The sequence below is a fragment of the Coenobita brevimanus genome, chromosome 60, assembly GCF_032717465.1.
Source record: "Coenobita brevimanus isolate Jiangsu-jjx chromosome 60, ASM3271746v2, whole genome shotgun sequence".
Taxonomy (NCBI): Eukaryota; Metazoa; Arthropoda; class Malacostraca; order Decapoda; family Coenobitidae; genus Coenobita; species Coenobita brevimanus.
In genome coordinates, this window is record NC_137013.1 from 42249504 (window position 1) to 42267142 (window position 17639).

Here is a 17639-nt window from a genome sequence, read left to right on the forward strand (position 1 = left end):
ACCACCCCAGTTGAAGGAAGAAAAATAACGACGAGAATCAGAGGAAGTGATTTAATAAATAAACACACACACACACACACACACTCTCTCTCTCTCTCTCTCTCTCTCTCTCTCTCTCTCTCTCATATGCAACACCTGGGCCGAAACTTTCCCATTTCCTTTCGTTCACATCATTTAAGAAAAAACCAAGATCCAATTTAGATGCAGGCCTCCCAGCATCAACCCTGACCCCTTTACCAGCCTGACCGTAACACTATGACACGTAGACGAAGCATTTTGAGACGGGCCCATATTGTACGCGGGATAAGAATCTTCGCAGCGCCTGTTCTGTAGCGATCTAGTCCACATTAAACCTCAAACTTCTCATCTGTGCCACATCTATCGTTTTTTTATATTGCATCAGTCGCTTGTTAAAAGATGCTAAGGCGTTCTCTGCAGAATAAATTGCTTTGGTACCAGTGCTACGTTCGTTTTGGAAATGATCGTGGCTGGAGTTTTTATTATGCGGGAGTTTAAGGTGCCGTTGAGAGAGTGGGTTTTAGGTGTGTGTGTGTATGTGTGTGTGTGTGTGAGAGAGAGAGAGAGAGAGAGACTCATAGACGTAGTTTGATATGCACTTTTGTTCAGTTTCTCTCTCTCTCTCCCCCCCCCCTCTCTCTCTCTCAACAGTGATTATTTATTCTAGTTATTGTTTCCAAAGATATAAAGAGAATGGAAACTGGTCTATAAATGGTGTTAATACCCGATTCACGGTCTGCTCTCTCTCTCTCTCTCTCTCTCTCTCTCTCTCTCTCTCTCTCTAACAAATCACTTTCCCACTTTTTTCTCTCACCCACCTCTCATTAGCATACATAATCAATGAGTTTTTTTCTTACCTGTGTTTTTTTCCACCTGTCATTTGAGAGGTGTTAAAATCATTCCTCTTCCAAGCCCACCCTATAACTACCACCCCACTTGTTATAGAGATGGTGGTAGTTGGGAATGGTAGTAGATAGGATGTTGGTAGTTAGGGATGGTGGTAGATAAGGTGTTGGTAGAGATAATGTTGGTAGTTGTGGTGGTTTTTTATGTTGATCTACAGAACCATATTGATAAGGTTCAGGTGGTGATGGGAGTGGTCGTGTTTTTATCTGAAGCATTTATTTTTTTCTGTCATTTACTCGTGTGTGTGTGTGTGTGTGTGTGTGTGTGAGAGAGAGAGAGAGAGAGAGAGCCTTCATCCTCCTCTTTCTTCCTCTTTCCAGCACCCCATCATTATTACCCTGTTAATAGAGCCGTAAGTGTGTATGCAAGAGAGACCCCACACTTAATTAACATACTGATGGAAAGCTAGTGATTCTCTCGATTTGCATACTTACTCACCCCTCTGCCTACTTACACATGCCCTACTACCTGCTTACCTGCCTGCTTATCTACTTGTCTTATCTCTCTGCCTCTCCGTGCCTTATTGTCTACCTACCTACCTACCTACCTGTCCAATCACTCACCTGCCTGCCTGTCTTTTCACCCTTTTCATTCTTTCTCTACCTACTCAACCGCACGTGCATACTTACCTTCCTAGTCTCCTACCTACCTAGCTTAACCCTTTCTCATTCTCTTGCCCCCTACATCTACCGACCAAACCTACCTTCAGAGCATTTTTAATTACTTACCTACTTACCTTCCTTCCTTCCCACCTACCTACCTACGTACCTTTCCATTGTCAGTCATTGCTCCTTCGTGGTCCTTTCCCATCAGATATACCGAATATCTGATTGACTTGTGTAAAGATGAGAGAGAGAGAGAGAGAAAGGGAGAGAGAGAGAGAGAGTTGGGAAGATGGTTTAGTGGTCATTGTGTATATGATAACTAAGGGTATTTATGGTTGCTTTAATGGTAGTCTCTCTCTCTCTCTCTCTCTCTCTCTCTCTCTCTCTCTCTCTCTCTCTCTCTCTCTCTCTCTCTCTCACACACACACACACACACACACACACACACACACACACACAGAAAAGGTCAATTATGGATTCAATGAGGTCGTAATGGAGTGATTAATGGAGATGAGACAACACAGCGAATATCTATCAGTCGCTTTCATAGGGCCCGGGATGAAAGGAGAATGGATAAGCAAGCGCGGATGCCACACAGATGATGCGGAGCTGGAATGTGATGAGTACAATGAATGTGTGTGTGTGTGAGAGAGAGAGAAAGAGAGAGACGGGGGGGAGGGGGGCAGGTAAAGCTCGGCAGGCAAAAGGATGATGTGGAAATAATGGTATGGACAGAGAGAAAGAGAGAGAGAGAGGGAGGGAGAGGGAGAGAGAGAGAGCAGAATTCACGGGGCTGACTCTAAATAAAACAAAAAAGTGGTGAGTGGAACCAAGCGCGACATCCACACGAGTAATGCGGAGCTAGAAAAATAGTGAATACCATAAAATTCCAGGGAGCGAGCGTGCAGACAGAGGCGCGGAATGCACGTGAGTGATGTGAAGATAACTGTGCCGGGAGGATATAAGAGGGAGAGGGTGGACAAGCGCGGATGGACGGTAGTGATCCGGAGCTACTGTGCAGTGAAATTAAATATCTTGTGTACAGGCAAGCGCGGAATTCTGAGGGGTGATTCGGAGCCATATTGCTGTGAAAGTTTGCCGAGGGTGTGTGTAAGCAAGCGCGGAATGAACAGGGGCGATGCGGAGCTAATATAATATGGAAGTTTGGTGCACAGAGGAGAACGAAAGCACGTAATACAAGGATGTGATGCATAGATAGTGTTATGGAAGTTGGGGAAGTGAGAAGACGGGGACAGCAAGCGCGGAAGACACACAGGTGATGCGGAGCTGCAGTGAGGTGAAGGCAGTGAAAGTCTAGGGTGGGAGTGAGCATGTAGATGGGGGAAGATGCCTAACTGGCCATTAAGTTGTGATTAGCAAGCGCGGAATATGCACAGGTGATTCGGAGTCAAAATGAAAGTGACTAGAATGAAAGGTTGATGAGTGAAAGTGTATGCAGATAGGAGGATATAAAACCGGTAATTTACTGCTGAGAATTGAACTCGCAATGTTTGTAGGTGGGGAGAAATTTATATAAGATTAACCCCCTTCACTCTCGGGATAACTCTAGGATAGTGTTGCATGACGATTATATTAACGGTGATAGTCACTTTGCCTTCTCATTGTAAGGTTGTGTGTGTGTGTGTGTGTGTGTGTGTGTGTAAGAGAGAGAGAGAGTGCAAACTTGATGTCAAAATGCAATATCATTCATTAAGCACAAACATGCAAACCTTTACACACACACACACACACACACACACACACACACACACACACACACACGGGGAGGGGGGGAGATTCCTTTGTCCTTGCAGCGGTTTGTGGTGCAGGTGAGAGGGGGGACATTGAGAGAGAGAGCGAGAGAGAGAGAATGGGGACAATAGGCAGCAGGAGTTAGAGGAGTAAGTAAAAGGAGGAGAATGGGAAAGAGAGGAAGGAAGAGAAAGATGAGGTATATAATAAAAAGAGAGAGAGAGAGTGTGTGTGTGTGTGACCTAGATCTATATATGTGTAAGGGAGGAAGGTAGGGGAACTGAACTTTCCCTTATTCTATCCTGTATTTATTTTACTCATGCATTTCTTTCAATATTCCTTTTAATCCAACTGTCTTTCTCTTTTTTAAATGACTATTGAATATCCTTCTCTCCCTACTTTCCTTTTTTCCTCCATGCCTTTGTGGTCTTTCTTTTCTTCTCTCCCTCCTCCCTTCCATTGTCTTTTTCACTCTTCATTTTCTTTCCCTCCATTCGTTCTTCCTTTCTTTTTTCCTCTCCTCTTTTCATCTGTGCCTTACGTTCTTCCCTTCCTTCCTTCCTTCCCTCCTTTCCTTCCTTCCGTCCTTCCTTCCTCAGTGCATCCATTGCTCTTACTTCATTTGTCGTTGTCTTCTCCGTTCCTCAAGTCCATTACTCTCTCTCTCTCTCTCTCTCTCTCTCTCTCTCTCTCTCTCTCTCTCTCTGGCTCTCAATTTGTGTGTGTGTGTGTGTGTGTGTGTGTGTGTGTGTGTGTGTGTGTGTGTGTGTGTGTGTGTGTGTGTGTGTGTGTGTGTTATCTGCCAAAACCGTCCAACACACACGGACTAACACAAGCGAGGGTGAATTTCTTTATTGTAGTCTTGGTGGTGAGGCCTGGGTGACCGTAATACCGTGATCACGAGAGAGAGAGAGAGAGAGAGAGAGAGAGCCCTAGCACCTCTTCCTTAGCGGTTTATTATGCATATTACGCGTTAGGCTTGTCTAGAGTGTTATGTGTTTTATGTTTATTGATCTTTTTGCGTAAGTAGTAAGAGAAATTAACGTGACATGTGATAGCTTAATATTTTTCTGTGTGTGTGTGTGTGTGTGTGTGTGTGTGTGTGTGTGTGTGTGTGTGTGAAAGAGAGACTTCCTTTAACTTACATAGACAAGGACACTAACAAACACAGATGGGAAAATAAAAGCACGTGGTCACACACACACACACACACACACACACACACACACACACACACACACACACACACACACACACACACACACACACACTGCCCAGTCTATAATTACTGTATCCCGCTGCTTCAAAACCCTGTTGCATGACACTTTAAAAATAATAGACTAAAGACCTATATTAAAATCCATGGGAGGTATCAGGTACGTCAACAGGTGGGAGTAATTAGCGTTACTTACCTGTGGTGGGGGGAAGGGGAGGGAGGGGGAGTAAAGATAGATGTGAAGAGGAGGAAGAGAGAAGAGATGGAGGGGAGTAACGGTAGATGTGAAGAAGAGCAGAGGAGGAGGAAAGATTAGGTGGAGGATGATGATGGTGAAGAAGAATTATGAGTGAAGGGGGGGAATGTAGGAAAAAGAGGAGGAAAGGAGGAGGAGAAACGAAGCACAAGGGATGGTAGCAGTGAGAGAGAGAGGGGGGGGGGAGAAACACCTGCCTCATAAACCCGGCTCTTAACAACCACTCCTACCCACAAAGTACACCGCACTACCTGCCTGACAAATGAAGAGCGCTTGTGCCGGTCAGTCACACGTGTAAGGTTTCTACATGTGTGAGATGCGAATGTAGTTTCTCTGGCTGGAATGGAGCGCATCTTGTGTTGGTCTGGCGGCACTACTGGAGCGCATTCTGTTGGTACTGTGTATGTGAGTGATTTTAATGTTGCCGCTTAGTGTTACTTGCAGGTTTGGAAGTTGGTGCATAGTATGGTGTATTTATCTTGAAGAATGTAACCCTCAACACTTCCTGTACCGAATCATAATTTTCTGTCTTCTGTCGCAAGTGGAGAGAGAAAGGCGAAGGCAGACTGTATAAAGTGGCAGCGTCGCTTGTCCCTATGTTTAGCCTTTGAACTTATGGCTGGTTATTCACCCATTATCCTGGGAGACTGTATAATCAGGTTACCACACAATTATAGATGTTACAAGTGAGGAGTTTGCCGTTTCTTGTGTCGTGGGTATGGAGGTTGGTCGTGCATAATTATGTGTATCTGTAAAATGCGTGAAGTGTAACCTTTCCTTTGGTTTCAGGTGTCGAGGTTGGTGTGGAGTGTGATCTGTGTGGGCCCAGCTGTCAAGGACGACCCTCCACTGGTTCAACAGCCACACAGACACCAGCCTCTCCCGCCCGCTCTCACCCTGGTACGTGACAATGCTTAAGGTTCAGTGTAATGAGTACATTTGTCTGGTTTTAGGAATAATGTAGTATATTCCCTCTTGTTTTACTGTCTAACTACACCTGTAACATTCATGTAGAGGTGTACTGTGTGTGTGTGTGTGTGAGAGAGAGAGAGAGAGAGAGAGAGAGAGAGAGAGAGGAATCATAGGTGCCCAGTGATACGATGTTCACCGCCCCATATGCGATTTAAGTAAGCATTGGAACAAAATCCTTTCTATATGTTTGAGTTTGTGCCTGTGAATGTATCCTTTCAGATGCTAGTAGATTTGTACACCCTGTTGGTTAGTATTGATATGTTGAGACAAGTACAGAAATAGAACCAAATGAACACCTCGACTTCATTGTGCATTTCTTTCACATGAACTCTTACAGATAGCCCATCCATAATTGTACATCGTTAGCATTGAAGGGATAATTTTAACCATCACCCTTCCATATGATGCAGTGAACTTTATATGAACGATACAGTTACAGGGATTAGTAACAGTAGGCAGAGAGAGAGAGAGAGAGAGAGAGAGAGAGCAGTGTTGCAAGGAGGCAGAGTAAGGTGACTAGAAAGCAAGGGACAGGTGAGACTAGGAAGAAGATATTCCTGCTGAGAATGAGTGTGTCAGTATATGCCCCTGACTATGCGACCATGCTTGTATCAGTATATAAAAAGTGGTAAGGTATTTAGGGTAACAGTGATGCCCTGCAGCCAGACACATGCTCTTCCGTAGGCCACAGGGAAAGACGTAGCAAAGATCGAAGGAGCCCAGCTGAAAAGTATGCTGTCAGGAGGAGCTTACAGCGTCATTTTTTCAAGAGCTCATGGACAGGCTAGTGACAAGACTTTTTCCCACTCTCGGTGTTCAATAATTACCTGATCCTGTCCCCAGTCCATACCCCTTGATGAGCGGGGAGCTTCAGTAAAACCAACTGTCAATAACCATATAAAAACCTTCAGTGTGTCAGGCATCCTCGGGCTTTTAAAACAGGGATAAACTGAATGTGACTGTTGTTGTTGAAAAAAGATGGTACGTTTCCACTTGAATATGATTGTGGATAGTTGTGTCTTCTAGAAGAACACCAACCATCAGTGCATGACTGGTGAAGAACCTTCGCCGGAAATATGGGAGACTTTGATCCCTGAGATTGTATGAAATAACATGGCCCACCACAAGGAACTGTCGTTTGGAGAATATGCCCAGAGTGAAAGCAGTACCAGCTTGTAATACCCTGATTTGTATGGATTTCCTTACCTGAGCTACCTTGGCACATTTATAGTTTTTTGTTATATCCCACAGCCACCTTCTTTCCCTCCAGTGGTCAGCTGTTGCTATAAAGAATATCTGTTGTTGTTTTTTGTATATTAATGTGTGTGTACTTTCTGTTTACTGTTGCTGTTTATTGTAGTCTAGTAATCAGAGGGCACTAGTTGAAACGATGGCCTTGCCTTGCGCCTGAGGTCAAGTATCAAAGGTGACAAGTTTAAAATTTTAAGTCACAGTGGCATCAGGGACATAGTCCGGTCCCCTACTTCATGGTAGCCCAGCCCAGGTCGTAATGGGTAATAGGGAATAGCTATCTTTGTTTTTAAATGTTGGTTCTTCTCAGAATTTTCAATAATAAACTTTTCCAATGACAACCACCTTGACTCAGTAGGTTAGAGCACATTCTCAACAGGAGAAGGTGAGCATTGATCTATCCAAGGGTCATTGTTGGATATCAGAATGGCTTTGGGTCTCGAAGTGCTACGTGCTCTAACGCAAGGCCTCTAGATGGGTTTATAAATTATCATTTTGTTTTCCTTTCCTTGAAGTAACCTGTTTTTTGTGTAATACTGGTGAGAAGCTTTGGTGTATGAAGTTACATATACAAAACTTTATATTCCTTGGAGTTAAAATCTGTTTATTTTAAGTAAGAAACTTTGATGTTGGCTTCAGGAATGTATAAAATGAGATATGCTCATAGAGTGTATTTATGCTCATAACTTTTATTTTCCTTGAGGGTCTATGGTGTGTGTGTGTTAGATGAGAAGCTACCGCGGACAAAGATATACTAATTGATTTGACATTTTGACATTATGACCGTACGTAGTTAAGCTCTCGACTATATATTCCATGAAGTGATTATGTATTCCAGATGGGGTTGCAAGTGTGAGGCACTCTGTGCTAATAAAGCTCAGTTACCCTTGGATATAAACGGATGTCTTATGTATACTACAGGTGAGGGTAGCGCAGGTGTGGGGCTGGAGGAGGGGAGGAGTGAGCCTGATGCCGCCGGGTCCGCCTCGCCCCGCCACCGCCCCGAGGGTCCACCCCAGCACCACTACCACGCCCCCGCCCTGCCCCGCCCCCGCCCCCGCCCCCAGGTGCGTTTCCTCACCCTGCCTGAGCACCGCACTCTCCACCAGGTGTGTCTTCCTCCGCCCTCACACCGAACTCTGCGTCAGGTGGGTCTTTTCTGTGCCGATCCTGTCCTGCCTTACCTCAGCCTCTACCCTGCCATACCCCAGCCTCCCCCCTGCGTTACCCCATCTTCCTCTCCTCCCGTACCTTTGCATCACCTGCCTTACCTGTTCCTATCTCTGCCTCTCACTTGCACCAACCCTTGTCTCACCGTCTGCCCCACCCCATGCTAATCAAAGACATTCCTCATCGTCATCTTCACCTCACAGTCACGCCACCTTCGCCGTGTCCAAGCACTGCATCCACTCACAGTTCATTCTTTGAGGCCCGGTAATAAAAAACAGGTGGTTTCTCACAATTAAATCGATCTTAGGTAGCAAGAATTAGCTTTAAATGTTACAAGGGTGGAGAATTAAGTTCAGATTACTTGGATGCTGCCACAGAGGTTCATTGTGTATTAGTGTGCATGTCGTATCACAGGAAATGTATATCAAGTGTACACAGTTATCATCAACCCTTCCGCTGCACCACCCAAGTCTGGTCCCTCCACGCATGCCTTCCTACATCTCTGGAAAAACTCATCATTATTATTATTATTATTATTGCCATTGTCTCCACCACCACCTCTATTATCATCATATCATTATTATTACACTGTTGTCATTCACATCACCAATTCATCTCGCATCACCAGTTTTACAGCATCTACATCCACCACACTTTTTATCGTCTCCACAACCACCATTCCTACAGTTAATAAATTCACCACAGTACCACACTACAATCCCCACTCATGCCATACCCAACTCTTCCCTCTGGATCAACCACACCGCCATCCATAACTTCTCCACTTCCGATACCCTCTCTCATCCTCTGTCACATCGCCATTCCAACCCTCTCTCTCTTCCCACACCTACCCTCTCCACCTCACCACATCGTCTCTCCTTATTTCATTGGCATCACCACCTTCCCACTCTTGACAACCTCACCACCCACTCTCCACCACACTGCCACTCATCTCTAGCATCACAACCCTTTTCCCACTTCCTCTCCCCCATTCCCTTTCACCACCACTCCAACTTTCCCTCTTCACGTCCCTTCACCACATGTATACTTCACCACACCCCTCACCACCACTTCCACCCACTCCACCCCGCCATCTCCCCAATCCATGTGTCTTTGGTACCATCACCACATCTTTCCACAGTCTTCTCCATCGTGCTTATCTCCTCCAATTCAACCCACTTCTTCCTCTTCAGCACACCATCACACCTCTACTCCACACCATCTTGTCCAGCGTTCAACACATCACTCTCCTGCTCCAATCCTTCCCACACCATCTTCCCGCCACACCTCACCTCCATGACTTCCCCCACTCGCTTTCTGCCACACTACCACACCACACCCTTCCTTCTCAGTTCCACCACCTCCACATCTCACCTCTTCCCCTTCCACTGCATTGCGACCACATCACACCTCTCCTCCACCGTGCCCCCCCACCCTCTAAGTGCCGCACCACCACAGCACCCCGGACCACTTATTTTCCTCCACCACATGCCTCTACCTTTCCGCTTCCTCTTTCCACTACGACTACACCTTCCCCCGCATCCTCACTCCACCACAGCATCATCTCTACCCCTTCCCACTTCCTCTCCACCACACCGCCACACTAACACTCTCCACTTCCTCCCCCCACTACCACCACACCACCCTTGTAGTCTTTTCTGTTTCCTACTTCCACCACACCCCTTCACCTCCTTTCTTCCTCTCGCCCCTCCATTTCCTCTCTACATTCACTCCATCACACCTCCCCACCACTTCCTCTCTCCACCACACCTTCCCCCACCACTTCCTCTCGCCACCACACCTCCCCACCACTTCCTCTCTCCACCACTTCCTCTCTCCACCACACCCGGCACCACCACATCTGAAGCCAGCCTCACTCAGCACGGCACCAGCACCAGGTAGTCCATCTGTAGTCACCAGCGTCCTGTAAGTTATCATTAAGCTTGTGTTGGCGTCGTGTACTCGTCGATCAAGAGGCTCCTTAGCACTTCTAACCTTGTCAGTTTATTTCTGTATGTAGTTGCTAATAATCCCTGTAATATTCATCCAGTCTGACTCATTAATAATCCTTTCTGTGTTTTCTGTGCTGATACTAAAGAGTGGTAAACAGCATATAGGAGTTGTAAAGTATGGTTTGAAAATAAATCGCCATGGATGAGGTGCTAAAAGCCTAAACTGGCGAGAATACGGCTAAGGTCTTTCTAATATAGCCAGGTAATTGTGTAGTCTATGCATGTGGTATAATGTTCTGTATTGCTGTACTAATCGGTGTGTACCGTTATCGAACTGGAAATGCTCTGTACCATTCTATCCTTTACCCTTAGGTCATAATTGGCCACTCCTAAGTCCCCCCCCCCCCCAAAAAAAAAAGCCGGGGAGGGGATTAGCAGACATTAATCGTGTAGTTAAGATCTGCCATATATATCCAGAAAAATTTGTGTGTGCTGCAGCCTCTAAAATGGTTGATATAGCTCAAATTCCGGATATCTGAAAAAAAGAAATTCCTCTGGAGCCTAAGAAAGCGGTGCTGTTGTTGGTAAAATAATAATGATAACAGTTTCTAGAATTCAGGAGAGTGTTCTCTAGCTGATATCTGGAATCAGAAACGTACTGAAGCAGATACTTAATATTCGTGTCTAGCATTCAGGAGAAAACATATGAAGCTGATATATAGAGACATTGCCACACTTTATAAGCCTCCAATATTCAGAAGAAAATAATCTGTGGAAGTGATTTATAGCGACATAATGCTCCTGTATAGATTGTGTGTGTGTGTGTGTGTGTGTGTGTGTGTGTGGAGCCTGGTGAGTTGTGACTATAGTTTAGAGGTCTTGCAGGTCAAGGTGTGCTCAGACTTAGTGCTCCTGAAGAAATATTAATTAAGGAGCCTGATCTCTTCTGTCCGATGGTGTGCTCTCTTGTGGGGTGGAGAGGTACCGGTATATGAGAAATGGGGGTGAGTTGGAGAGAAACGTGAAGACATGACGTGGAGGCGATTAGTTTGTGGCCATCCTTTACGTAATTAACACGTCTGGCAATAAAGATAGATAGGTAGACCTGACGGTGTTATTTAAAGGAATGGAACTGTCTCCCTCTGTCTGTATTTCCTACTTCCTATGATCTGTCTTTCAGACGCAATATGACAGGTATCTCGAAATGAAAGGATCTTGAATTTGGCTTTTTTTTTTTTTTCTTGGAAGGAACGGTTTGCGGGCTCCTGGCCTTTGGTTCCTTCTTCCTTGCATAAAGGGGGGTAAGGGGCTAATTGAGGTTAGCAGATCCACGAGTTTCAAAGTCATTACTAATGTGAACAAAATCATCCATATAAGAAAATAAACACTCAGGTTTATGGAGTTAACCCATTTTTCTGATCAGCTCATCATAACTTTTAATTATCATGTGGAATATTTGTCCTTTTTTTTTTTTTTTTTCCACTTTTTGGGGGAGGAAAGCAGCCTAGGTATGTAGATAATTTTAACTCGTTTATTTGCAAAGTACAGTGGTTGCTGTATAAGAATAAAAATATAATTAAGTAGTTTATTCATAACTTGTACTCAAGAAACTTATCAGTATGTAACTATGATGGATACAGACATGACAGGGTACATGACAGTCGTGTAATAACCATAACATTGATTCAATGTAGTAAACAAAGTGTATGTCGTGTTTTGATAATTTCTGCATTCAGCCTTCATCAGCCTTTGAAATGTTCTTAGCAGTTGGTGTATCACATTCTGATAGTGTTCATTTTCTACGAAGTATGCATGCAAGTGGCTTTAAATTTCCGGTGAAATAATAGGTTACTTGGTAGAGGGATGAGGGACTGCTTTGGTTGAGTGACGAACGATGCCATGTGCATTCGCCGACCGAACTAGTGCGAATCTTTCACGGCCTTTAAAACCAAGTGACATTCTAATCTTGAGATTAAGTTAGTTTCGAATAATATTAAACAAACATATGTTATTTTAGATATTAAACTAATCTAACCAACCTATTGTAAACCTATTTTATCCTATTGAAGATGAGTGGCTCGTGAAAATCGTATTACTCCGCCAGGCAACGACAACATGGCTGCCGGTCGGGACGCTGTCAGGTACTCTTTCAACTAGACTTTCATTCTTTTTAATATTCATTTGTAAACATGTTTCATGTGGAGTAAAACTTGGTACAGTGTGAGGTGTATCAGCTGGCTCAATGAAATCTCTAACTGTAATGGTTGTACCGTATATTAGTGTTGAGTAATTTTCTTTCCGCTAGTTTCGTGCTTGCCGTTTTAGTTTCCGGCCACAACCTCACCCCCATAGTCAAGTAGGGAATGGGATTGGGATGGACAGATGATGAGAATGATCTTTAGTATGTTAATGAATATTTAGATAAAGATATGCTGTTGGTATTAATTTTTTAATGACAACCAGTTTGGTGAAACGTCAAGATAATTTTAACATTTTTAAGAATTCACCTAATTTATATTTGTGCTTTCGTAAGACATGGTGAGAGTACATGCAGTCATGGTTTTTGTTGAGATCTTCAGATTATCGTAAGTTGGTTTGAGGAAAAAATAGAATAGGGTATGCCATTGTCTTTATCGTTGACGTCATGATTATGTTGAGTCAGGTTTAGAAAGTTGCATTAGTGCTTCAGACAAGACTGTTTCATATGCAAATCAGCCTTTGTGGCAGTTGCAGTTGTATCCTGTTGGGTGGAGAGGCTGCAGTGAGGTACCAGGGGTATGCTGTATTTAACAAATTATTATTATTATTACTACTACTACTACTACTGCTACTACTACTACCACCACCACCACCACCACCATCTTCATTTTGGTGCCATAAGGGCTGTTGATGAATGATGAAGTACAATAGTATCATTATTATTATTGGCCGCCTTTAGAAGGCGGAGCGATAATGTTTTGCTTGCCTGTGTGTGTGTGTTCCTATTATGTCATGAACCGCTTAAGCTATCAACCTGAAACCTTCAGGGGGTCAAGTTGCCAAAATCATGGTTAAAAAATGAGCACTCAGGGTCAAAGTTAAGGTCACCAAAAGGGCAGCCAAAGGTCAACTAGTTTTTATCGCCCGACTTGAACACCATTATATCTCATGAACGGCTTGAACCATCAACATGAACCTTTCGGGGTATAAAGATATGGCCAAAATCTTGGACTACTCCAACCTCATATTCTGGCGGGCGATTAGCATTCAGCTCTCGAATACTTTTCTTTATTATTATTAGTATTAGTATTATCCTAAGATGGGAGGTAAGGTTAAAAAAAAAAAAAACACGAGAAGGAGAACGATGAACAGGATGCCTATTACTCGATGACTGCTCCATATGATACCGTGGCAGGAAATAGTTCGGAGGATGATAGTTGTTAGTCTGTATTGTGTCTCATTTATGTTGTTTTATTTGTGTGGTGTTGGTAATGGGTGGGAGCTGAGTGGTGGAGGGAGGAGGAAATGAAATAGAAGGGGGGGGGATCACTAAAAAGCAGTGGAGAGAGAGAGACTACAAGGGGGAAGAAAGTGAAAATTAAGACGATGAAAAACCTGAGAAAGCAGAGAAAAGGCGAAATGTAATATTACTGAAAACATTGCAAAGGAAGAATGGGGGAAGGGGGATTATGAAGTCAGAAAGAGAAGCACAGTATGACAGTTCGACGAAGTAAATAATAATTGTATAATATGAAAATTAAGAAATAAAGTGAAGATGAGACAGACTTATGAGGAAATGAACGATAATACAGACTGATAACGTGGGAAGGAATAGGGGGGGAGAGGGTGCGTGTAGGCAGAATAAGGGAAAGGAGAGAAATTGAAATGGGGGATATAGAAAGTAAAGGAAACATTGAGCTTCTGAGAGGGGTGGAGGGTAGAAAAGAAAGCATATCCGTTATGATGATTAATTTCCAAAGTCGTACTGTATTGGGAAGTAGAAAGTAAAACCATACATGTAAAATTTTTGGAGGTAAATTCATGACGAGTGAATGTTCATATGACCCAGTTTGTTAGGCACTAAGGGTAGTTATCCTGCTTTAGTGGTCATTCATTTTCTGATTACTAGATCTTGCCCACTCCATTTGTAATCCTGTATTGGCAGTAGGGCTGGTTTGATGATGATGATGGTAGTAATACTTGTCTCCTAGTTCTGGTACTGGTACAGTATTTTGATTGTCCTCTTATTTATTGTACAGTAATTAGTTGAGGACTAGGATGAGTAACATTGAATGTTTCTTGGAGATAAATCCTAGTACTGTAGTAATGATGAATGTGAATAATGGAAGGAAGGATCATGATTAAATATTTGCAAAAGAGGTACAAAATCAGTTATTAATATTGTTGCTTTTTCTCAGGTTGGCGTGAGAGGAGACGGGGGGGAGGAGGAGGAGGAGGAGGAGGAGGCAGTAGCGCTGGTGGGGAAGGGGGTAGTGGAGGTCGAGGAGGAGGAAGAGACGAGGGAAGGGGAGGAAGTAGAAGACGAGGACGAGGAGGAGGGAGTTGAGACGGTGGGACCAATGGCTAGTGACCACACCCTCTACACCCCCAAGCCTGCATATGACCAACTCGACCAATATAGGTGAGTTCTAGCATGCAGAGTTCATGTAAGTGCAGATTTAGGTAATGTGAAGTGAAATTTCATGTAGGGAGTGGTTAGAAACAGCCTTTTGTAAGTGTAGAGGAGAAAAGCTATTATGTCAGTAATTCGTTGCTTTTGACTTTGTGTTGGCTAATACTCTCATGCTGAGAGAGGTTTTGTATGCTTTGACAGTAGGTGATTCTTTGATACGATGCTGAAAATGATGGGCAGCATACTCTATGATGTAGATTTAGTGCAGTAGTGGGGAAATTTTTGTCCCTGATTGTATATGAAGTTAGATTTTGTGTTTGTAGGGAGAGACTAGGTATACAAAGCCCAGGTGTACAGCTTCAGTCTGTAATCCTCCTGTATATCTGGGGTTCTGAATTAGAGAACAAACATTATTGCCCTGGACTTCCCTCATGAGAGTTTAGCAACGCATGTCGTTATTTTGCCTTATTGTTATTGCACGCTGCAAGGATGGCACGCAAGCTGTCAGTACTACATGAGGAAGCAGAGGAAGTACTGTCCTGTTGCTCCCTTCCCCCTTCCCCCATGATGCTCAACACCCACCGCCATGCCACACCTCGTGACACGCAGTGGTGTGAGTGGGATGGCAAGGGTTTGGTGGGGGAAGCTGGAGCAAGGGATTTGAACTTGGTGTTGGAGGGGGTAAGTGAGGATGTATGTGGTCTCCCCTCTTCACCCCAGTCTATTACCTCTCAAGTCCTCGCCCTCACATCACCCATCTCCCCATTCTCCACTTCCTCACCTTTTTCAACGTCCCTCGAGGATCTCACCTCTACATCACCCACTGAGGCCTTCCAGGGTGTTGTGGGGAGGGAGCAGAGTGGGATAGAAATGTGTCACCATGAAAATGAGAGGAGAAGTGATGGATGGTGGACAGGAGATGTATCTGTGTCAGAGGAGAGTGGTCACTGTGAAACGAGACCACTGCTGGGTGAGGTGCAGCAGCGCCGATGGTCTGCAGCAGCAGCACTGGGACACCACATCTCCCCTGCTACTCCTCCAGCCCCCAGCAAGGGCCGTAGCCTATCCTACTCCAGACCGCTACAGCTGGGCTCAGCCACACCAACGGTTCAGCGTCTAGTGGCACCAACCTCTGTGGTGGCCTGCTCAGTCATGGCCTGTGCTGAGCCATCATTTGCAGAACCTGTCCCAGATGTCACCATGGACACATCCCTGGAGCCAGCCTTGGATCCTATCCTACGAAGACACTCCCTCACACTACCACCTGGGCCTGGTAAACCGTGGTGGGCGCCACGATCTCGTGCCGCCTCCCCGCTGTTCTCCTCAGCTGAGTCCTCCCCGCTGGGCTCCCCTGCTTATCGTACCCCGCCTGAGGCAACACCTTGGTCCACTCCTCGCCCTTCCTTGGAGTACACTCCAGCAGCAGATCGGCTGGAGGCTGGGGAATGGTCGTGGGGTGAGGAGGACACACCATACCACACACCACGACCCTCCCTCACGCCACGTCCCTCCCTGGTGTTGGAGCCCAGTGAGGGATCTCCCTGTATGTTGCTGCTGGCGGGGGACGAACCCAGCATTAACTTCAGCCAAGGTACTGGCCACGTCTCCTCTGTCAGATCTCGTCAGGACCCAGACTCTCCCCAACAGGAATATTGGAATCCCACCGTTGCTTTCACTGTCTTCAATGGCAAGCATTCTCCCAGTACCTCCAAGGATCCAGCCACAGCCCCAATCCATCACCCTGACAAGGAAACGCTAGAAAATGCTCGTACTGATAGAGAACGATCCCAGTGCCCCTCAGCTAAAGGACACCACAATGCTCACTGAAACACAACTTGAGAGTCAGTTTGAGAGTGATGGTCTTGCAACAGAGGTAGTGGTGCTGACAGTAACGACGCACATGCAAGTTCTGCTGAAATGATGTTGTGACAGTCAGAGTGGCATGTGCATAATGCACTTGTGGGGGAACTGATCAAATATCGATAAACTTTGCATCAGACAATCATCATCCCATTTGGATGCCCCCACTTCTTTGCTGACAGTTTTTGCATAAACTTTAATTCTGCCTGGGTTTGTATAGTCTGCTCTAACTAAATCTTATTCTGCATGACTGCCATTGTTTGAATGTGAAAGTGAGGGTACAAAGGAGCAATGGTGCAGTTATCAGTAGCTTCATTGATTCTAATTTCCATCATACAGATAAACAGTGGTGTAGTTATAAATGCTTTGTTGGTTTTAATTTCCATAATTTTCAGTGTGCTCTGTATCAAACACAATATCAACTGTCAGAGTAAGTTAGACAGTTTTAACATGTATCAAAGACTGTAAGAGTGGCCTTCAGTACGAGTGACCTGTGTGTTGTGTTGCAGTGTGCTGTACATCTGGATTACAGGAGTGATTTTGATAGTTGTATGCTACTACCTATGGCAGTGTGTTAGTGTGTAGTATGTATGTGCAGTATGAAAGCATGCTAACCCCTTCAGTATTAAAGGTGCCCCCTGTGCTAACTAGAATTACCTGTAACAGTAAAGCAACCGAGGTACCATCTTATGACTTATTGAGATTGCCTCTGACCACATCACCTATGACAGGTACTGCATATCTTAAATAAAATCGCTTGACAGTAGCAAGAATAGTGTTATAGAGACACCATTACTGAAGGAATGATGGCAGAAGTGTAGTAAGGGGGTGACAATGTCCACTCCATTAGTATTACTACCCACCTCATATTCTCATTTGGATATCATTCCAGTTCCCCAAGCGTGGTCAAGTGGGTTCAAGTACTCCAGTCAGATAGGACCTGTAGGGTTTAACATCTAAGGGGTGGTTGAGTCCCTAAATGTTGTGATTGAGTAGCCTGACACATGGTCCCTGTACTCCTGAGACAGTAAATCATTGGATGATGGATGGACTACCAGTTGACTTAATT

At 44.7% G+C, this 17639-nt stretch overlaps 1 protein-coding gene across 1 annotated transcript in view; it reads left to right on the forward strand.

Moving 5' to 3' along the window:
- Positions 1–16537, forward strand: part of LOC145403405 (uncharacterized) — a 38944-nt gene extending 22407 nt beyond the window's left edge. Inside the window, exons 2-7 of the mRNA XM_080275186.1 lie at positions 5082–5154; positions 5543–5653; positions 7898–8124; positions 14619–14719; positions 15199–15318; positions 15397–16537. Coding sequence (XP_080131312.1) covers positions 5082–5154; positions 5543–5653; positions 7898–8124; positions 14619–14719; positions 15199–15318; positions 15397–16537 — 1773 coding nt within the window. The remainder of the gene's footprint in view (positions 1–5081; positions 5155–5542; positions 5654–7897; positions 8125–14618; positions 14720–15198; positions 15319–15396) is intronic.
- Positions 16538–17639: the final 1102 nt, after the last annotated feature.